The 24,469-nt window shown below is 34.6% G+C and overlaps 1 protein-coding gene across 8 annotated transcripts in view; it reads left to right on the top strand.

Annotated features, from left to right (window-relative positions):
* Window positions 1-24,469, top strand: part of LOC150109091 (phospholipase D1-like) — a 584,228-nt gene that overhangs the window by 386,730 nt on the left and 173,029 nt on the right. For all 8 annotated transcript variants that reach the window (XM_090411563.1, XM_090411593.1, XM_090411586.1 and 5 more), the window contains one exon: window positions 15,508-15,626. In XM_090411563.1, coding sequence (XP_090267689.1) covers window positions 15,508-15,626 — 119 coding nt within the window. The remainder of the gene's footprint in view (window positions 1-15,507; window positions 15,627-24,469) is intronic.

The following is a 24,469-nucleotide window of genomic DNA, read 5'->3' as shown; positions in this document are numbered from 1 at the left end:
GTCTCTCATGCCAATTCGATGTACTAAACTTTCATATACAATTCACAACTTCAAAAACACATGTCTTCTTAACTCAAGTTAATATAACAAACTTCACATTTATTCAGTCTCTACAAATCTGTCAGCTCAATGTTTATATTCACAGCAGGCACTCATCTAGGTAGACAATGTTCCAAGCAAACTTATTCCGGACTTTGAGCTTCGAAGTTATATTACAGTTAATGTTAGCACAAACAAACAACTATGACTAATCTTACCAGTTACAATCTTCAATACATCAACTCACTGTGAGTACACTTATGAATTAACTTATTTACGTTAGCGGAACACACACAATAAAAATTCTCCACCGTTTAAACTGTACTACTGTTATCGCACTTCACTATTCTAAACAACAGCTATAAGGCACTGATATCCTTTCTTGTTTATTTTTCTCCAACTAATCAATATAGCCTTTTTCCCAGGGCAACATATAATTAAGTCGTAATCTTAGATTAACTGGAATTAATCAGAATTTCCCATTGAATGTCCAGTTCTTTGTTATCTGATTACGGCATCAACTCTTCCTCACAACAACAGCTGATTTCACTTATAATATTAAACTTTATGATTCACTACGTTTTGGTTCATTTCCGAACACTATTCTCATGAATTTCTGCCCTAAAGAATTTATAATTTACTTCCACTTCTTTGCTTGTATGCTACCTTCCTACTGGTTCCGCAAAACTCTCTCCTCTCTCTCTTACTCATAAAATCTCAATTCCCTTTTTTCTATATACTTTCACTTCCTTTTCCCCCCCGTTCGAATGCCACGTTCTCTTCGACCCGTGTTGTTTACTCATGCGTCTCCATGACAACAAACTAAACGCAAACATTTCGCTAATGTAATACAACGCTCTACTACTACATGAGTGATTACATAACGTTAAGCTTTATACACAAATATGAATAATTAGAATATTTGCTTTTCAATAAATGCGTAGTTAATATTGCAAATATAAGTTTCTATAATATTGACATAACAATAAATAAAATAGCTTAACAATAATTAATACAGAATCTATTTACCATTAACACATTTCTTTGATTAAATAATTAAATAATTGATATAATTAAGGTAGTTATATGATATCAAATTACATTTACGTTATTTACAATAAATAATATTTACAACGCAGCCTTTGTAATGGAAATTCATGTTGGATTCTGAATCAAATAATATTTATTCTATTTTCTACATAATTAGAATCCAACAAAGGCTTACTCTTCCTTTAAAAAAATTTTTTTTTAAAAAAAAATTTTTTTTTTTTTTTACACTAAACTCATTGGTGGAGGAATCAGACTTCTACTACCTTTTTTTTTTTTTTTTTGGGGGGGTCTTAGGTTATACTTCGCTTGGATGAAACTCCCTCCTGTGTTTTCTACAACGCATGTATTATCTTCCCCGTCTTTTCTTAGATTCCTACTGTTATCACGTTCCAGTGCAGTATATCTTCTATATTGGTAATCCATTCTTCTGGTTTTCCTTCTGCAATTATTTAAATCCTTGTAATTGTTTCCTCTTCTCATATTTTTAGTTCTGATATGCAAAACTGATACTTCAGTAAAATTAATCTTAGCTGGTAATTGATTCTTAGTACATGTTTCTTGCTCAGAATCAGATATTTGAAGTTTTGATGTCAAGTCAGTGTCAAGTTGAATAACAGGCTGATCAAGTATAGTAGAGCTTAAAACAGTATTTTTCACAATTTGCTTATCTACAGATGATTGCATTTTATTAAGTTGTTCTTCTTGTTTAGGTACACAAAATCTTCTTGTTAGTCGCCTTGTTCCTGTGCATTCAGAGTTATTGTTTCTTTTAACACATATTCTTCTATTCATTATGGATATTTGACCTCTGGAAAAGTCACAAGAGAAGTGATGCTTCTCCATAAAATTTGTTCCTAATATTATGTGAGCATTTAAGCTAGGAAAGAAAGGGACTATCAGTAAATCTTGATATACATAGAGGTTGATGCCAGGTATGTAAATTTGTGCACGAACTTTTTCATATGCTGTAGATCTCGAATTAGAAAGAGTGGAAATTCTCACAGGTCTCCTTAAATTGGTAGCATTCTTCCATAATTTATCTCTCAATTTTAGGAAATAATGCTTACTGATGATTGAGGCATTACAACCTGTGTCAAATAGAATGTTACAATTATGACCTTTGACACTTCCTGTAATCTTCATCATTAACTCTCTTGATCTAGGGAAATTTTGAGACTTATATGTTCTGTGAGAAATATGTCCAAAACTAGAGTTCCTTCTGCTGTTAGAGTAGTTTCTTTTATTAAAGTAGCAATTCCTAGCGATGTGACCAATCTTGTTGCAATTAAAACATTTGGGAGGATCTCCATCATCTCTGAGAAATTTTCTCCTTGTGTGAGCTTGAGGATCAATGGGAATTTGTTGTCGAACATTCTCCAGGGCTTCCATTACTCTATCCATTTTAGCCAAAATTGGCTTGTTTTGCCTCTCAACTTCCAGTTTGACCACTTTGCTAACATGTTCTGCTGTGGGATTGAAGTTCTCTTGAAATCCTACAGTCATTTCTGTCAATTTTTTCATTACTTCATCTAATTTATTCTTCATTGGCTGTTGCAATTTTTCTACTTCCTGGTGAACAATGTCTTTTACTTCCTTGAATAATTTCTTGTTGGTTTGTTCTTTTGTGTCGGACATACAGTTTTGATCAATAGGATTCTCTCTAATGATTTTCCTTTCATCTTCTTTCTTTCTGCTCTCTTTTGAGGATTTATTTACTCCCATGGAACAATCAGTTGTTTCTACTATGTTTACAAGGCCAATATTAGATGAAAGGCAAAGGTCTCCAATCATCTGTTCCTTTTCCTTGACAGCTATAAGACATTCCTCTAGTGAGGTTATCTTCTTCTTATAGGCTGTCTCCCTCAGTTCTTGTCTGACACCTTGTCTAAATTGTGGATAAACTGCCCAATTCAAATGAGGTTTGTCTTCATTGGATACATTTAAACTTTCAGAGAGAGTTAGTAATCGATTGTAGAAGTCACCAACACATTCTTTGTCCTTTTGTATAATCCTCTGTAGCTTCCACAAATTTGGTCCAACACTCCTCCGTTTACAAAACTGAGATAGCAAGACTTCCTTAAACTTCTTGTATTCAAATGTTTCCTTAAGTACAGGAGATGAAAAAAAATATGTCTTAGCTTTACCAATTAGTTTGTTTCTAAGTAATACCAACAATTGAAAGTCTGTCCAACCTGCTGTTTCTCTGAGTTTCTCAACATAAGTAAAAAAAAATAATACATCATCAGAGTCTTCTCCTGAAAATTGGGGAATTACTTGTTGGGGATTCATACTTCTAAAAAATTCACTGTCTTCCATCTCTGAATTGGAAGTAACAGCCATAGTGAAAATTGCAGTATTAATTCAAATAATATAATCCTTCAATTTCAAAAAAAAACTTTATCTTTGCCTGATTTCTGATTACAACCAGTTCATTGTGATTTATTCAATTTACTTTCTAAATTTTCAGGGAGCAATTCCACAATTATTACTACCAAGTTAAATTAAATCTGTTAATCTACAGCTGTTAAATTACTTTCTATCAATTAAATCACATCCTGTCGACTGCGCCATTTGTCGTGACGTTCTATTTTCATGTTATGTTCTAAATCCGCCATCTTGCTAAAGTCACTTTCATCAATTAAAGGAAAACTAATTGCAAATTAATCACTGATCTAAGGGTAGAGAAATTTCTATTATACTGCGCCACTCTATCCTTAGATAAGTCTATATGAATTAGTAAGATTAATTCAAAATTAGTTAGCAGTCTTTTCACTCATTCAGGCCGATGGTATTTATTTTCTTTCCTTCTGGGATTCCCGCTAGATCCGAATTTTTGTGAACGGTGCAGTAAGAAGAAATTCAGGCAAACACAATATTTAGATTAACAAAATAAAACATTTAATATATGATATATGGCAAATACATGAATTCAACTTTAAATTGAAACAACACAATCTACTTAACACAACTCGCCAAGTCTCTCATGCCAATTCGATGTACTAAACTTTCATATACAATTCACAACTTCAAAAACACATGTCTTCTTAACTCAAGTTAATATAACAAACTTCACATTTATTCAGTCTCTACAAATCTGTCAGCTCAATGTTTATATTCACAGCAGGCACTCATCTAGGTAGACAATGTTCCAAGCAAACTTATTCCGGACTTTGAGCTTCGAAGTTATATTACAGTTAATGTTAGCACAAACAAACAACTATGACTAATCTTACCAGTTACAATCTTCAATACATCAACTCACTGTGAGTACACTTATGAATTAACTTATTTACGTTAGCGGAACACACACAATAAAAATTCTCCACCGTTTAAACTGTACTACTGTTATCGCACTTCACTATTCTAAACAACAGCTATAAGGCACTGATATCCTTTCTTGTTTATTTTTCTCCAACTAATCAATATAGCCTTTTTCCCAGGGCAACATATAATTAAGTCGTAATCTTAGATTAACTGGAATTAATCAGAATTTCCCATTGAATGTCCAGTTCTTTGTTATCTGATTACGGCATCAACTCTTCCTCACAACAACAGCTGATTTCACTTATAATATTAAACTTTATGATTCACTACGTTTTGGTTCATTTCCGAACACTATTCTCATGAATTTCTGCCCTAAAGAATTTATAATTTACTTCCACTTCTTTGCTTGTATGCTACCTTCCTACTGGTTCCGCAAAACTCTCTCCTCTCTCTCTTACTCATAAAATCTCAATTCCCTTTTTTCTATATACTTTCACTTCTTTTTCCCCCCCGTTCGAATGCCACGTTCTCTTCGACCCGTGTTGTTTACTCATGCGTCTCCATGACAACAAACTAAACGCAAACATTTCGCTAATGTAATACAACGCTCTACTACTACATGAGTGATTACATAACGTTAAGCTTTATACACAAATATGAATAATTAGAATATTTGCTTTTCAATAAATGCGTAGTTAATATTGCAAATATAAGTTTCTATAATATTGACATAACAATAATTAATACAGAATCTATTTACCATTAACACATTTCTTTGATTAAATAATTAAATAATTGATATAATTAAGGTAGTTATATGATATCAAATTACATTTACGTTATTTACAATAAATAATATTTACAACGCAGCCTTTGTAATGGAAATTCATGTTGGATTCTGAATCAAATAATATTTATTCTATTTTCTACATAATTAGAATCCAACAAAGTGGCATTCCCATGGTCCCTTAGCTGGATCTACCTCTTCTTCCTTTACTTTGAGGAAGATCCACTCACTTTAATCTTTCCTATAAGACCTTATCAGCTAACTCTTCTTATTTTATGACCCTTATGCTATTAGAGTACTCAAGGGCTATGGGGTCTTTCCATTTCTGGCCTGTATCTGTGTACCCTCTGTAATCCACTCTTTCCTCTTCAATATACCCCATACCTCCTATAGGTTTAAATTTGGAAGAAGGTTAGTTCAGAATCCTTAATTTAGCAACCCTACAACTGATCCATCACCAGGCTAGTCGCCTGATGACATGGAGAACATTAATCTACTTTTAAGCCAACAGAGAAAGATAACTGAAATGAATCTATGGAAAACAAACCCTGGAGTGGAAAGGGTAAAACGAAAATGGAAACGACAAATATAATACATATAGCAAACTGGAACATAAGAGGAATAGTATGAAGAAATAGAATTAGACCAAATATTAACTGAAAGAAATTTTCAAATAGCAGTAATCACTGAAACAAAAAAGAAATTAAAAGGAACCATGAGAACTGAAAATTTTAATGTAATATATAGTAGAGATGACAGAGACCAAAGAGCACAAGCAGGTGTTATGATTTGGATTCATAATTCCCTTTCAAAACAGTTAAAATATTATAAATTTAGGAAGGAATGAATGAATAATAGAAGCTAGAATAAAAATAGATAGCAGTTATTTAACAATAATTGGTTTATATTCCCCAGAAGAAGGAAAAGAGGATAAAAATATTGAATTTTATAATCAGTTACAAAATATATATAATAAAATAAATAAAAATGATTATGTAATATCAGCAGGAGACTTAAATGCAAGAATTGGAAACATGAAAATTAATAATAATATAGGAATATATGGAGAACATACTCTGAACAGGAATGGTAAAAAATTGATCGACTTTTGTGGTTTATAATAACCTTAAAATAATGAATTCTTTCTATAAACATAAAGACATACATAAATAGACACGGTCAGCAAGAGGATGGAAATCAATATTAGATTACTTTATCCTAAATGGAAAGACATCAAAGTTCACAGAGGATATGAAGTAGTGACCACTTCCTCGTTAAAATAAAATGAAGATTACCTTCTAAATAGCTACAAACAATAAGAACAGAAAGAAAATTTAAAACATTTGATTATTATTATTATTTGACAACTCCAGGGAGTCCATAGACTCCTCTGAGGGAGGGGCACCTGCTCTACAACTGTCTCCACCAACTGACCCCGACTACACCAACACCATCTACCACCACCACTGATATTTCCAAAATCACAAACATCCATGCCCATGGCGGGATTTGAACCCACAGCCTTTTGGCTGGAGAGCAGATACACTAACCACTCGGCCAGCCAGGCTGGCAGTTTATAAAACTAGATTATTAAATGACACAAATATACAATGACTATATGAACAAAAAATTAACCAATATTTAGATAAAATAAAACAAAATGAAGACATAGAAATAGAATGGCTTAATATAAAAACAATACTAAATACAGCAGCAAATGAAAGCTTAGGAAAGACCAAAAAATTCAATAAAAAAAAAAAAAAAAAACTTAAGATATGAGACATTACAATCAAAATGAAAAAAGAAGCATACCATAAATGGTTAAGCAGTAAAAGATTAGAGGATGAAAGAGAATATAAAAGAATAAGAGTCATAGCTAAAAGAGAAGTCAGAAAAAGTCATAGAATCATGGAACAAACTTGTTTCTAATTTAGAACATGATTTATATAAAATAAGACCCAGAAGTATGAGGGACATCCATCTTTCACTACTTTTCTACATAATTTCTGCTATTGTTCAGGCACTTATCATAACAGGGCACCAAGAGTTGTATACCTTCTTCATAGAAGGTTGCCGCCTGTGGCTTGTGTCACAGGCGGCATTTGACTGCTTCTTTGACATTGTCGTCCTCTTGAAACCTCCGGCCAACAAGGAAAGATTTCAGATATTTGAACAGGTGAAAGTCACCTGATGCAAGGTCAGGACTATATGGAGGATGATGGAATTGTTCCCAGCCGAAGGTGGCAAGAATTGAATCACTCGTTGCATGTTCTCCATAAACCTCAATAATTTGCCGATGAATTTCAGCTGCTTTAACATTTTGCGCATTCAAGAAATGGATAACTGATCTAATTTCACATGCGGCGAGCAGTTCGATTTTCTTAGACATTATAAACACACACCAAGAAGCGTACACACTGCGAGAATGTCTGAAAATGGCACCACCTTACTAACGAATCAACAAACTCGGCATGCATGCGCACCATTGTGATCGCGGTACTGCAGTGAAAATATTTAAAAATGAAACTTACTTTCTGGACATTTCTCGTATATAAGATTTTGAAACATTTAAGAACAGATACTAAAGAAAACATAAAATTAAACAATTGAAATTAGAAGAATTTCTAAATTTCTATACAGAATTGTGGACGGATAAATATTTTAAAAAAGATAACTGGCAAACATTTAATGAAAATGGAAAGGAAATAACTAAAGAAGAATTAGAAATCAGCCTAAAAGAAACAAGAAATGGAAAATCACCTGGTGAAGATAAGTTACATTCAGAATTATATAAATATGTAGGATTAAGGTTCAAATAAAGACTCCTATTATTTTTAAATAAAATCTATTCAACAAATAACCCACCAATAGAATGGAAAAAAGCAATTGTGATCCCTATCTTTAAAAAGGTAGGAGAACTGACTGTAAAAATTATAGAGGTATGAGGTATTATTTCTGGGAAAATTCCCATGTTGCTCCTCTAAAATAAACTATTATTTTATTGGCTAATATAGCCTATCTTCATTTAGGAGTGCCCCTTTTTTTTTTTTACAATGTCATTGACTCTTTACCCAAAATTCTAGGGCATTACTGAAGTTTTATGAAACTAATATATGTAGAATAAAAAATAGGAGAAATTTTGGACATACCTTTTTGGATGTTGTTTTCTGTCTCCTTATTCCTGTGATGTGTCTTCATATACTGTTAAAGGAAGGTTTTTTTTTTTTGGGGGGGGGGGGGGTTAAGCTATTTTAAAAAACTTGGGTTTTTTAATATATATAATAATAATATTATTATTATTGAGAGTGGGTAGAGAGCATTTTAGGAGTAGGGATGTGAGAGAAGGATCTGTAGAATAAATATATAATATATTAAAAATAAAAATAATTTCTCCTATTTTCTATTCTTCATATATTAGTTTTATAACACTTTAGTAATGCCTTTTAGAATTTTGGGTAAAGAGCCAATGACATTGTAAAAGAAAGGGGCATTCCTAAATGAAAATAGGCTATATTAGCCATTAAAATAATAGTTAATTTTAGAGGAGTAATATGGGAATTTTCCCAGAAATGATACCTATAATATCTTGTGTTTTGTAACCCAACAGCCCCTCAACCATTGGCTCTCTACTCAAACCCCTCCAACCGCACCCCCCCCAGCACAGAATGCACTTAAAAATAGTATCTCTTAGTGTACACATTCAGTGACTGCATAAACTTCACAAAAGTGACATACCAAAAAACCATCCTAATGTACATTGCTCAAAAAATACTCATAAAATTCCTTCAAAATTGCCTCAAGCACAACATCGCATCAAAATTCGCTGTAGCACGTGGCAACAGCACAATTGCTGGAAACCGAAAAAATTTGCTACTGGCATCCAGAGCTCTCATAAAACAGGCCCTAAATGAGAGATTTAAAAAGAAAAACCAAGCATATTCATACATTTACCAAACAAAACAGACTAAAAACTCTACTTACCCCAAACGAATGGGCACTTTTTTTTGGAAAGTACCCAGTCACACAACGACTACACACATTTAATAGAAACTCAATGCGCAAAAAAATGGAATGTCCTAGCGGTCCCCCAATACAACAATTGCACAGCTTTGAATCCTTCTGATATACTGCCTCGCAACCCACACCAAACAGTTCCATTATAAATCTATCACATTACAACCTCCCCCCCCCCCCCACTGACAAAATCACCATCCTGAACAAGGGGTTAAACTTCACAATATTTCCAAAATACTTACAAAACAAATACATTATTATTGAAATCCAAGCAAAACTAGAAACTGACCCAAACAAAGAAATAATATTTAGAAAATAAACATCATAAACAGCAAAATAATAGTAAAACCCAACATTACTCCCAATCTACACAAAGCCCTGATATCATTAAAAAAAAAAAACCAAATATAATAATCACAAAAGCAGACAAAGGTGATACAGTAGTCATCTTAAACTAAACAGATTACCACAACAAAATATCAGCTATTTTAAATGACCAACACATGTACCAAAAAATCCAAAATGACCCTACCCCCGATCGCATAAAACAAATCAACAACACCCTACACACTCTAAAAAATCAGAACAAGATAGACAAAATCACAATGAAAAAACAAAACACCCTGCACCACGTGTACCCTTTGTATGTTCAGCCAAATTAAAACCCACAAAGTTTGTTACCCAATACAGCCAATAGTCTCTTACTAAAAACATCACCCTTATTGAAATTCATAGCCAAACTACTCAAACCATTACTAATAGTGTCAAAATCTGTGATAAAAAACACAGACGACCTTTTCCAAAAAATAAAAACTTAACTTTATCCCACAAAGACGGCCTCACTTCACTGGACGTAACTTCGTTATACACCAACGTGAACATCCCTGGAACACTAGACATCGTATATACACACATACACTACTCACAGAAGACCACACACATTACATTTATGAACAAAATTAACACCCAGTGATATCTTAAACCTAATCAAACTAGTAATCTCAGCAAATTTTTTCAGCTTTAACAATATGTACAGCCAAATTTTCGGACTCCCTATGGGACAAAACATCAGTGAACATTTAGCTGAATTGTCCCTAGCATACATAGAATCACTCTTACTGAACTCTCCCCTTCCCCCGTGGCATCACCTTTTATGGCTGATACATGGACGATATTCTATGCATTGGAGAACCAATACTCACCACATTACAGGCGTCCCTTAACAATTACAGCAACAGACTAAAATTGTTCCTAGCACACATAGAACCACTTCTACTCAACTCCCCCCCCCGGGGGGGGGGGAGTTGAGTAGAAGTGTAATCAGCCATAAAAGGTGATACATCCATGTATCACCTTTTATGGCTGATAATGGATGATATTCTATGCATTGGAGAACCAACATGCATCACCATCATACAGGTGTCCCTTAACAATTACAGCAACAGACTAAAATTCACCATAAAAACGAAACAAGATCAAATCCATCTATTTCTTAAACTTGACATTAATCAGAACAAATAACAAAATAGCTACGAAAATATTCCACAAACCAACACGTTTCAGAAATACCTCCATTTTAACTCGTACCATCCTTATTCGATTAAAAAATCAGTCATCTTAACACAATTCATAAATGCTTAAAAGTTTTCAACAAATTGTAATTATCTAAACACAGAATTAAAGAAGTTAACACAAATTTTTCAAAATCAGAATTACCCAACACAACTTATAAATTACGCCAACAAAACAGCCAAAACCAGGCAAAACAACCCAACAACCAAAACAAATTTCCCAACACAAAAATTTATCAAACTGCCATACACTGACTATAGACTGGTGTTCACCACAAACCAAAGAAATATTAGAACACCACAACGTTGTTTACAAATTTCCCTGCCAAAAAGACTACGATGTCACCTACACAGGTTCTACCATCAGGTCTTTATGGACAAGACTACAAGAACACTTCCATGACTGTAACATCCCTATTCCAGAACATTTAAACAATAAAAAAATGCAACAATCAAAAGAAAAACAGGATAACAAAGTACAGGCAAAACCAAGATAGCAGTCCATGCCCTTGAACAAAAACATGACCTGCAAATCGACAAGGCCATAATATTAGACATACAAGACAACAAAACAATTCTTAGAATATCGGAAAAGATAGCCATAAAATGTGACGAAAACTCAATAAATGTCCACCGACCCTACATAATCTCTGAGAGTTGGAATCTCCACAACATAAAAATTAGGTCACAACTCCGACCAATAGGAGACAACACAAGTACACCTAAGTCAGAACCCTCACCGACATGACATAGCATCCACTCCTCCCACGAGTTTCAAAGACAACGGTTGTCGAAACAGCTCACACCCCATCCACCCCTGACTTTTTCCCTTAAATCTCTCCTCTTCCCCCCCAAAAAAAATTTCTATCTTCAGATCCTTCCCCCCCCCCCCTCCCAAAATGCTCTCTACCCACTTCATCTACTTCATGTAGATGATGAATAAGACCAGAAGTAGTGTGTGCTTGCACGCATTCATCTTGTCTGATTATACATCATATCCTATTCCATTACCTTCTCTTTTAATTGGTCTGTATAATATTCCATTTACACCATATAATTGCAGTGCCTCGAACAACTTTCCTTTTGGCATCTTTTCCATTAGATCAACAAACCTTAAATATGGATAGTTATTACTCTTCTATGACTGTTCAAATATTTACCTCAAAGTAAAAAGCTGATCATAGTGGGTCTGTTTGGCCTGAATCTACCTTTTCCTCTTTTTAACCCTTCCCATTTAAGTTTGCATAAATGTAATTTAGAATATACACTAAAGAATTTATGCTGTAATTCTCATAATCACTTGTCCCACGAGATGGGCTGCAGCAAGATAAGTTAATTTTTCTTATAAAAGAGGCATGGTTTTGATAGTCTAATTCATTAAATAATTTATATTTATTGTTCAACGATATTATGTAATTTTTAAATTGAGTGCTGCTGTGTGTTATTTGTGTTTGGAATGAGGTGTTTGGTTAAAATTTTAGGCAGTCATAATCATCATCGTTTATTTATAATTTTACAATTAGAAATAATAAAGGGCATAGAGGACCAGAGCATCAAAAGGTGCAGAGGGTGGATGTTTAAGTTGGTGGCTGAGCCATTTTATTTGGTTTCTTTGAACATTACCAACTAGAGGATCTTACTGGGTTTCATTTAATATAGTAGAGTTGGGAATGTGGTTTTTCCAGGAGTAATCCAGGATATTTCTTAGGCAAGTAGTTCCAAAGCTATTTATAATATTCGTTGCTGCTTCTGTTGAGATGTTCCAGTTCTGAGAGCCATATAAAAAGATAGACTGGTGCACTTGTAAAGATGAATCTTCATCTCCTTTGAGATGAGGCTCGGCTTTCATGCTTTATTAAGACTTCTGTGGAACTGGAGTGCTTTCTGTTGTCTTGCCTTAATGTCTGTTAAGGAATCTGAGATGTGTGATCCTATGTATACGAAGTCCTCTACTTCATCAAGGTGACCATTGTGATTTATAGAGATGTGCCCATCTATCTGATTTTTAATATCTTTGTTTTTTGGGACTTTATTTTTAGTCTAAATATTTCTGCGGTTCTTCTGAGGCTGTCGAAGTGGTTTTGGGCATCTGTAACATTGGAGTCAATGAGGACTATATCATCTGCAAAGCTCAGGTCTTCAAGGTGCATCTGTATATATGAGTCTTTGATGAGGATTCCAGGTTTAACTTGAATCAGTTTAAAAAGAATATTGGTCATAAATTGCATGTTTTCTATGTTTTGCCTGTGTTTAGGACGAAAAAACTGAAGTTTCTTTAAAAAAAACTGCTGCCCCATATGAGATCGACTATCTCACCTTCATTTGAAAAAGCTCAAGTGACAAGAATTAGATGCAGTTCTTTTCCAATCAACAGGCACAAAGTTCTTAATTTAGTGTTCTCTATTCTTTGTTTCTTGTTAGTGGTCTTGATGGCAGTGAAAGGGAGATCGTTTCACAGGTTGCTACAAAAAAAGTTAATTGCCATTAGTGTAACACGTATTCAAAGAATATGTTGCAGACATTTATGTGGAGAGGTTGATTAAGAGAGAAGTGAGTGTGGGTATGCAGGAAGTTCAATATACTGATGGACCATGAAGCTTGTTTTAATCAGATTACAGAACATGATGTGGTAAGTGTAACTGATCTTGAGGAAGATTTTAGGGATGTAAAGAAAGCTTGTGAAACTGATGGCAAAGGAAACAGTGAGATTGATAATAAAGTGTGTGATAAAGGCAGTGAAAAACCAAGTAAAATTAACTGTAAGATAGCAAGTCATGCTGATGAGGAAAATAAGCATGCGCAACTGATGGTAAAATAGCAAGAGTGAATGATAGAGATAAAATTACATAAGATTTGAAAGCCAAGTTAGCGAAGATGAAGCAAGAGATGAAGTGGATGTAAGGTGAAATGAGGAGAACTGTATATATTTTTATTATTATTGGCATCAGACCTTCATGGAGTCTAAACACTCATCATGGGAGGCAAACACTGTACACGCAAAACCCATCAAACCATGCTTTAAATTCATTCAATGTATCTGTATTTACCACAGTATCAGGCAAAACATTCTACTGACCAACCACTATTCCCTTGCCCCATTCTACCAAACATTTCTTCTCTATTAACATGGTAATAACAACTGTTGATCAACTTAAATGTCTCGATCATACCCCCCCCCCTTCCTTCTATTCACAAGGCTTTGCAAACTGCATTCCCTTAATCTGTCCTCACATCCCAAAGACTGGATACAACCTTAGTCAATCTTCTCTGTACCCTTCCTACCATATCCACATCACCACGAAAACCAGGAGACCAAATCTATGCACACTAATCCATGTGAGGCCTGATCAAGGCCTTATATACTGAAATCAGAATCTCTTTATTTCTACAGGTTAATGTCTTTGCATCATTGCCATATTCTGATGTGACATCTTCACGACTTGTACGATGTAATGCCTACAACATGAGGTCTCAATATATATTAACCAAGACAACAAACTCTACTCCTTTGTTTGTTATACTCCTAGCATTCGTGTACAGACGTAAGTTACCTGCATGCTTTTTTGTATACTGTTGTCTGTATGACACAGTTCGACAACTTGCAGATCTCTGTTCTTATTTAGTTCCTTACTTATGCAGGCATCTTTACACATGTTAGGTCTGAGTCGAATGAACAGAATCTTTCTCTCTTCATAACCATTTCCATCATTAACACAGTTATCTAACATTGTTGCTCTTACACACAGATTCTTGTGATTCCTCCCATCAGATTTCAGTTCCCCTGACTCTGTGTTAGGTCTCATATCAATAATTTTTCAAGACTCCTGGTGCCAAATATAAGTGTAGCCTGTCCCTCTTATACAAATCCAATTTTCTCACAAACCCACTCCGCACATCCCATAACTTGCATCACCTTCTACACGGCCTACACATTGAATCATTGCCATCATAGCCCGTCTTCATAAATTACTTCAATCATATCTAGATAATATACTAATGATTTTTACTTTCTCATTTCTAACAACCTTTTCATTCCTCTCTCATACTGAATTTGTCACTAATTAAGTCATTAGTACCTACCAGAATCACCTCTTGCTTTTTTTTTAATTTTTGCTCTGGGAAAACTTGACATTATAACCCACTCATTAATGGCAGGTTTTATGAAGTCATCATACCAAATAACATCCTTCTTTTTACAATCAGCTTTACTAACCAGATTTTCGTTATTAAGCACTAACTTACCTGATTCCTTGTATTGTTTTTCAGTTTGCTGCTAAACTTTATTCTTCCTATGTTTCTCTAAACATAGTTTGACTTTCTGTAATTCCCTCATCTGTGTGATAATCTGCTTTAACCTAGCAATTTTGGTGGCTAAGTTATTTTCAATATTCTCTTTAATAATGTCTTTAGCGGAGAAAACCTTCTTGTTCACTACTTTGTTAGCATTCCATTTCTTTTGCATTTTTGGCCATTTTACAGCTATATTTAATATTACAATATCACCATAAAAATATATTATAAAGACAGTAAATAATCTAAATACACAAAAATATACTATAAACACTAATTTTCACAATAATAAAACAGATAAAAATCACCAATTTTACATGAGCGCTAAATTACACCAACTACTTACAGTATAACCTAGAACCCAGAGGTTAATTATTGTAATAATTTTGCAATTTCTCTTTCAAATATTTGAATTGTCATAAATTCAAATATTGTTTTAAAATTAACTTGTAATGCAAATTAATAGACATAAATAATTTTTCCTCTTTAAAGACAGTGTGGATCGGCTAAGGACACCAAGAATGCCATGGCATGATATTGCAATGTATATGCAAGGAGCTGCAGCTCGAGATGTTGCTCGGCATTTCATTCAGAGATGGAACTTTACTAAAGTGGGTATTTACATAAATTTATTAGAAAATATAAATGTGTGATGGCAAGTTGATATTGCATGTAGATACAGTGTGTCTTAATGTATGTGAGAGAAATTTTCAGCATTTATTTTATGTTCAAAAAGCAATCTACAAGTAAAGAAAAACTGATTTTACTGAAAAATTGTTATCTCTTTGTCATTTCATGATATAGAAAACTCAGAGTGGTGAATAATTTTGTTGAGTATATTGTGTTATATGACATCTGACCTTCTGATGAGCATAGTCCCTCTCCTCCCCCCCCCCTTTGATCTTGGACTATGCTGTTAATTCTTTCTTTTATCCTGGGTTTAGTGTCATGTTTTCTCAGAGACATATCATTATGGACTTTTGTTTGTGGATGGTTAAAAAAAACTGATAATCATGCATATTCAGTTTTGAACATATCTTTTTGCTCGTTTGAAAAACCTGTTATTTTCATACGCAATCAACTCATAGCAGTTTCTGACAACTAAAACACATAGGGTATGAAAGTACAGTTCAACTTCGTTATGTAGGAAATGAAATTTGATAGAAACTGTAGCGTTTCATACTGCATAATACAGTCCAATTCTCAATACAGATGACATGTTTGACATGTTTCTTGACAGCTAAAACACATTCTGCACTATTTTCATCGCATGATTTTACCCTTCAGATTATTCAACATGATCATTTTAATTTGTAATTTTTTTTTTTTTACTAGAAAAAAATACAAAGAAACATCCACCCATAATTTCTAAACCCAGTAAAGCATCAAAACTCAAAACTGTTGTGATTTGTAAATATAAATCTGGAGGAGACTATTAGATTTAAAAACTCGAGAGGTTTTTTTGTCAAGGCCCTAATAATCTTTATAACACATTTAATATCCAAAGCTTTATTTATAAAACCAGAAACTAAATATGGATAGTTAGTTCTTGAGTAATGTGTATCTTTGAATATAGTTTGTAGGTTCAAACTGAACTTAAGTATGATTTCCCACAGATGAATCAGATTATAATACCTTATTTATAGTGTCAGAGTATTAGTTAAAGAAATTCTCTCCTTCTCCACTAACTAGTAATCATTGACAGTTATTACAGTAACACCTTTACGACCATTTCTAACATTCCTGAATGTCAAGTTCTTTCCTAATATCCTCATTTTAATATGTTATTGCCATTGATGTCACTAATCTTTCTCGGAACTCTCATAGCTATTGTTTCCAGTCTTTGGTCAAGTGTTTTATTTCTAACGCAGCTATCAGGTCCATAAGTTTGAACCACTGAACCATTTTTTCAACCATTGGTTTGAACACTCTTGTATACAGGTGATTTATTGTTTGACTAATTTCTCTCTTATTCCATATAAATTTATTCAGCAGAATTCCTACCATACGAACTTTGCTAATTCTATGTTGTCTATTTCCATATTTTATTTGCGATCTTTAATAAAAATTATGTGCCTAAGTAGCTGAGATGTTTTACTTGTTCTATAGGTACTCCATTCAGGACGCAATTGATAATTTCAATGTTTCTACCTATTTTCATTGTTTTTGTCTTTTTATTGCTGATTTTTAAACTTTCTGATTTTCCAAATTTGTTACAACAGTTATTCAATTTAGTCCAGGAATCTTGCAGACTTTTATACTTGATTTATTTAGAAATATAATAATGTCTGCATAAAGTAAAGAGCAGAGATTATCATTTCCAATTTTTATCATCATCGTCAAATTCCTGACATGTACCTTCAAGGGGTTTACAGGATATGATAGTACTACATGAAAATTTTACATCATTACTAACTTCCTATCTACAATTTTCCTCCAAATCAGTCTATTACTTGTCAAGACTCCAATATTATCATTATCAGATCTTATATCTCTATCGTCTAAGGCAGCGCTTCCCAAACTGTGGGCTGTGGCCCCCTTGGGGGATGTAGGTTTTGTTGAGGGGGGGGGGGGCATGAAATAATGAAAACAAATTTAAAATGTTTTAAGACTAAGTAGATTTTTTTTTATTTTAAAAGAAATGTATTTAACTTTTATTATTTATTATTTCTTTTTTGTTATTTTTTATATTTTAATGGAAAAATTCACACATTGGTGTTGGTTCACAAACTTTGCTTCCTCCGTATTTCGGCGCTTATTGAATATTAGTAAATATTGCTTATTCATATGTTTCATTTCAAAGCAGTGGTTAATTGTATTTACTTCGAATGCTCTCCAGAGAAGCTCCAAATCTTCCTGTCCCTTTCATCACGTGTTCGTAATCAGGGACTATCGATATTGACTTTAAATACATATCAAAACTCGTTTTATATTATCACTGTCATCCGAGCTAGTTTTCTGTTACCAATAAAAGTTTTGCACATACTTCACACATGAAAAAAAGCTTAAACAAGTTCATGTGGGGAGATAGTAACTCGCTTGCAGTGGTAAACAACACGCCCTCCTTAACAGCCACTATACTGCAGCAGCAATAAAAACAAATACTTTTATTATGCCAGTGAATAAGGTATGAGGAGTCTGTGTAATATATTTCTCAACAAATAGTGCAATTAGAGACAACTGGGATAAAAACACACTAATTAATGAATCACATGTCCCCTCATACAGAAACTATGCTGTGTAGACTGAAACAAAACCATATGTTGCATGGGCAAACACGGTATCTAACTAAAAACTATTGTTATTAATTAGATGTGTGTGAGTTCGATTTCCCAAGGCAGCAATAAAATTCAACCGAACGTGTTAAAATTCGTAAAAGTGTTAAAACTAAGTAATATATATATATATATATATATATATATAATGAATGTTATGGCAGTTTCACATATGGAATTCAGTTGAACAGAGTTAGCATTTCAACGCAATTGTAAGCTATGCTTTTATCTTTCGGTTGCGCGATGTTTTGTTAATACCGCACCAATCATATGCCTTTGCTGTCTGTTTCGCATTAGGCTTAATTACTAAAGGGAGAAAAGTCACAAAAGAGAAAAATGTTCCTAGTTTGGGGATTCCCTTATTCAGGTAATATTCACTAATTTCATGTTATCAGTCTGTGGTGTGCCAGTATCGGTAAGTGGTGATATTATTTGATCTATTCTACGTTAAAAAATTTAACCCTGTGATGGATAAGTGGCTGATAAAAAATAAAAAAAAATTCCCTCGAACAATCAGAAGAAGCAGAAACAGATTCAAAAAAAAGGACAGTGTTTTATATTTTACCAGAACAGCCCACATCGTCTTCAGAACCAAATGGTAAGAGGCAAAAAATGTAATATATGCATTTGATTTTTGCAATATTCGCTATGTATGTTTTGTATTGAATATAAATACAATAAATATTATAATAATATATCTCTCTATTACGATTTTTTTTCGAGGGAGGGGCCGTGAAATGTTCTAATTTTTGCAAAGGGGGCCCTGACATCCAGAAGTTTGGGGAACACTGGTCTAAGGTACATTGTATCGTATCGATCCACCTATATCTTGGTCTTACTCTGGGTCATTTTCCTGCCAACCTGGCAGAGAACACTTGTTTTGCTAATCTTTCCTCGTCCATTCTGTTTAAGTGACTATACCACCTGAGATTAGCTCTGCTAATGCATTCCTGGATGCTGACAATGTCAAGTTATTTCCTAATATCCTTGTTTTTAATAATATATTGCCACTGATGCCATCTGTTCATGCCTCTAATCTTTCTCAGGTCTCTCATATCTGCGGTCTCTAGTCTTTGGTCAAGTGTTTTACTTCTGACCCAGCTCTCAGATCCATAAGTTAAAACTGGTGTGAACACTGTCTTGTAGACAGCTAATTTAGTGTTCCGACTAATTTCTCTCTTATTCCATATGAATTTATTCAATTGACTTCCTACCATACCACTTTGTTGATTCTGTTGTCTATTTCCATATTTAATTTACCATCTTCACTAAAAATCGTGCCTAAGTAGCTGAAATGTTTTACTTGTTCCACAGGTTCCCATTTCACAACACAGTTGACATTTTCAACAATTCTACCTCTTTTCATTGTCTTTGTCTTTTTAATGCTGACCTTCATACCATATCTATTACAACAGTTATTCAATTTAGTCATGGAATCTTGCAAACTTGTAGCGGATTTATTCAGAAATATAATACATAATACGCATAAAGCAAAGAGCTAACATTAACATCTCCAATTCTGATATTGTTTAATACCACTTTCCTTCATAATGTGATCCATATAAATAATGAATAACAAAGGGATAATGTACATCCTTGTCTCACACCAGATTTAACATTAAAAAATCTTCCTATACATCCTTCAATTCTAACAGCTAACGTACAACTCAAATAAAGACTAAGTATTGCTTGATATAATGCCCCATTGACACCATATAACTGTAGTGTATTGAATAGCTTCTCTCTTGGCACCTTGTCATATGCCTTTTCCAAATCGACAAAACTTAAATACAGATCTCTGTTATATTCTCATGCTTTCTCGACTATTTCTCATAAAGTGAAGATCTGATCCTGACAGCCTCTATTTGGCCTGAATCCAGCTTGTCTTTCACCAAACTTTTTTTCCACAGTTCTTCTCAACCATTTCTCAAGTATACTTGCATAGATCTTGCCCAGAACACTCAGTAGGGAAATACCTCTGTAATTCTCACATTCAGTTTTATTTCCCTTTTTATATATGGGTACTATTAGAGCTCTACTCCAATCATCGAGAATTCGTCCCTCAGTCCAGGCTTTCTGAACTATGCAGTGCAGCCACTGTAAGACTTTTGTACCACCATACTTCAGCATTTCTGGTCGAATATCATCTACTCCTGCTGCCTTTCCACATTTCAAGCCTTTGATGGCTTTTTCTACTTCAAGTATGGATATGTATTCCTGACTGTATGCCTGTTGAGTTTTTTTTACCACTGTACTATCACTGCTTGTTTCATTTAGCAATTTTTTTTAAGTAATTACTCCATACTTCAAGGATATCTTTTTCTCCAGTTTTCATATCACCTTTATCCTCTAATTCCTTTTACAGCACTCTTTCATCCATTTCTGATCTTCTTCAACATCCTCCAGAATATCTTGCCACCTTCTTGATATTTATTTTCTATGTTCTTACCAAAGTCCTCCCATGACTTTTGCTTAGCTAATTTTACACAGTGTTTAGCTTTCTTACATTTGTTTCTGTATTCTCTAAGAGAATACAGAAACAAATGCAAGCTGACTTATTTGACAGGAACTTTTGATATGATTTCTTCTTTTCCTTCACTGCCTCTTTAACTTCCTGTGTCCACCATGGAGTTTTGATTTTTCTATTCTTGCAGACAACCTCACCACATGCCTCTCTGGCTGAATCAATCAGTGTTTTCTTCAAGGCTTGCCACTGAATCTCCAAGGTTTGGTTGCTGTTCTGAAACGCTTTCATTTTTTTTTCAATAATCTTTCTGTATTTAAGTCTACAGTTCACATCTGAGAGCTGCTCAACTTTTATTCGCTTTAAAACTTTCTTACATGTTATTCTTTTTCAATATGAAATTCAATTTTATCCTGCTCATGACTAAATAGTGATCACTTCCAATTTCAAATCCTCTGTACGCTCTGATATCCTGTATCAGGGAGAAAACATCACTATCAACAATAACATAGTCAATGAGACTTTTCTTATTCCTTGCCTCTTCTCTCCATGTGAATTTGTGCACATTTTTATGTTGAAACATGGTTTTAGTAATAACCAGTCCATGTCCTGAGCAGAAATCCAACAGATATTTGCCATTATTATTAGCTTTGCTCTTTTCTCCAAATTTTCCCAAAATATTTTTGTATGTCTGACATATAAAAACATTTCCTACTCTGCTATTTAGATCCCCAACAAGGACCAACTTTTCCTTTTTCATTGTGTCAGTTGCTTTTTCTAAAGCCTCAAAAAATTCCTCCACTTCTACCATAGTAGAACCTTCTGTGGGACCATAGGCACAAATAAGTCTCATTGTCCAGTTCCCCATTCTCATATTTGCCCATATCACTCTACTTGAGACTGCCTGCCATTCAAGAAGATTAGCCTCGTATTTTGTGTTGAATACTATGGCTACTCCTTCTTTTCCTTGATTGTCATTGCCTGAATATAACATTTTGTATTTATTACTCAGAAAGATCTCACCAGTTTTTGTCTTTTTTGTTTCAGTCACCCCTATTATGTCGATTTGGTACTTATCTAATTTCTCAGTTAGCTCCATTTCTTTGCCATTCAGGCTTCTTATGTTGATAGTACCGATCTTTAACTCTGATGATGTTGAGTTGGGGTGTGTGTTCAGATTTATGTCAGGTTTAAAACCACTTTCTTTCATGTAGATGATTAATAAGAGATAGAGAGAGAGAGCATAATGTGTACACTTCTCACACACCTGATTTAACATAAAACCTGCTGACCTGCACCATCAAACCTGCTAACTTACAACCCAAAGACTAAGTATTTCTTGATATAGTATCCCATTTATACCATATAACTAGCATTTTTGAATAGCTTTCCTCTTTGCACCTTGTTATATACCTTTTTCAGATTTACAAAATTTAAATACAGATGCTTGTTATGTTCCACAATTTCTCAACTATTTGTCTTAAAGCGAAAATCTGATCCTGTCAACCTTTATTTGGCCTGTGGGTCCTCCAGGATCTTATATAATCAAGGGCTTATAAAATTTGGGCAATTAAATACCGTGATTCGAAAAATGGCTACAGTGAAGTACTCAGTGAATTTGGAGATGCGATTTGATTGATATATATAGAGGTAAGACTTTGGTTTAGTTGCAATTTAGGAATTGTAGTGATTTCTGAGAAGGAAAATATGTCATTGGATTTTAACAGTAGCTATTGCAGAAAAGATAACTTGTGGAAAACTTTTCCAGTTGCATTCGTTACAAAGGAGTGCATTTTGATTGAGATTCACTCAACGAAAAGTAAGGTTTCGCTATTAATTCTCAGTTTTAGTAATATGACCAACCTCAAATCAAAACCTACTAGACGTAATTATGACTGACATAGACACCGACACCCTAATAGAAACACTAGATAAAGGTCTGGTGCTAAGCCTACTCAAAAAATTGCTAAAAAAATTTGAAGTGGAATGGCCAGGATACTTGAACCTGTACTCCACAACGAGAGATGATGAGGAAAGTGAGGCTACTGCTAATACAGAGGAAAAATTGGATTTGGTGGTCTCCAACCCCCCAGGATCAAGGAGAGAGACCCACCCGCAGAAAAATCGCAAAACACAGATGACATAACCACCCATAGATGAAGGTATGGAGGAAGACAGATATAACTCTGACCCTCCTGCCTCCACTAAAGAGAAATTGCCTCCAATTATCTTAAGAGAAAAGAATAGGTGGACAGAACTAAGGGCCACTATGACTAGTCTACAGATAGCATACACTACAGCAAAGAATTTAGATGATGGTATCAAAATCTAACCCGCCACTATAATGGACTACCGCAGACTCACAAAGGAGCTAGACAATAAAGGTGTGCAATACCACACCTTCACCCTTGACTCTGAGAGGAGCCTGAAGGTGGTTCTCCGTGGAGTATCAGAGCACATACATACAGAAGACATAGCCGCCGATCTCTGCTACCAAGACCTACCACCCATCAAGGTCAGCCGAATGACCAGAGCAGACAAAAGTCCAATGCCACTCGTCTTAGTAGAGATCCACCAGGCATATAAAAACATATATGACCTAACTTCAGTTTGTGGGCTAAAAATCAGCCCAGAACCACTAAGAAAAAGAACCTCATCAGGACAATGCCATGGGTGCCAAAAATATGGTCATGCCCAGAAATTATGTAAAGCAGAATACAAGTGCTTAAAATGCGGGGAGAGCACCCCACATATACCTGCACCAAGCCAAAATCCACCCTGGTTAAATGTGCAAACTGTGGGGCCCGCATCCAGCAAACTACAAAGGACATATACAACACCCAAAAAACAGACTATCTGCTCACTCTACTAATCTACAAAAACCAGTAGCTCCAACTCCTCAACCTTCCAGAGGTCGACAAAACACGATACAAAACCAACTGCTGCAACCAGAAGCCCAATCAAAGCAAACCTCAATCGGCAGACAAAGTCCTATGCAGATGTAGTCCGTTCAACAAAGACCACTCAGGAGCAATACAACCCAAATTTAGCAGCCGTCATTACAAACTCTCTTGCAAATATGCTGCAAGACTTCAGCAAATCAAACCCCACATCGGACTCCAGAAAAAGATTTCTACAAGAAACCCAATCCATCCTAGCAGCTCTCATAAATGCATAAAAATAAAAGCACTCCAGTTTCCTTACAGATCATCGCTTGGAATGCAAACAGACTTAAAAACAAGATTTTGGAACCCCAAGAGCTTGCACAAAGATACAACCCTGACATTATCTTAATAAACGAATCCCACTTAAGACCAGCAGACAACCCCAAAGTTAGAGGATACCTCCTCTAACTTTGGGGTTGTCTGTTGTCCATTTTCATAAAAAACCATATCGATCACCACTCTGTAACCAGCCCCTCAACCAAAAATCTAGAGCTCACAGGAATAGTAGTATCCACTACCTCAGTTGGGAAACTAACACTTTATGCAGCTTACAACCCTCCTTCAAAGAATCTACTATATTCAGATCTAGATACCGTCCTAGGAAATAAAGATCAAGTCATCATTGCCGGTGATCTAAACGCGAAACACCTGGCATGGAACAGTAAAACCACAAACAGAAATGGCTACACACTCTTCAGCTACTCCAGTTCAAATTATGCAGTGGTGGCAGGCCCTGCAGAACCAACACATCATAGTATGTGTGGCACAGC

The sequence above is a fragment of the Typopeltis vanoorti genome, chromosome 2 (assembly GCF_054136105.1).
Source record: "Typopeltis vanoorti isolate ZY-2024b chromosome 2, IOZ_Tvanoo_1.0, whole genome shotgun sequence".
NCBI lineage: Eukaryota > Metazoa > Arthropoda > Arachnida > Uropygi > Thelyphonidae > Typopeltis > Typopeltis vanoorti.
This window is presented reverse-complemented; position numbering and strand designations above follow the sequence as displayed.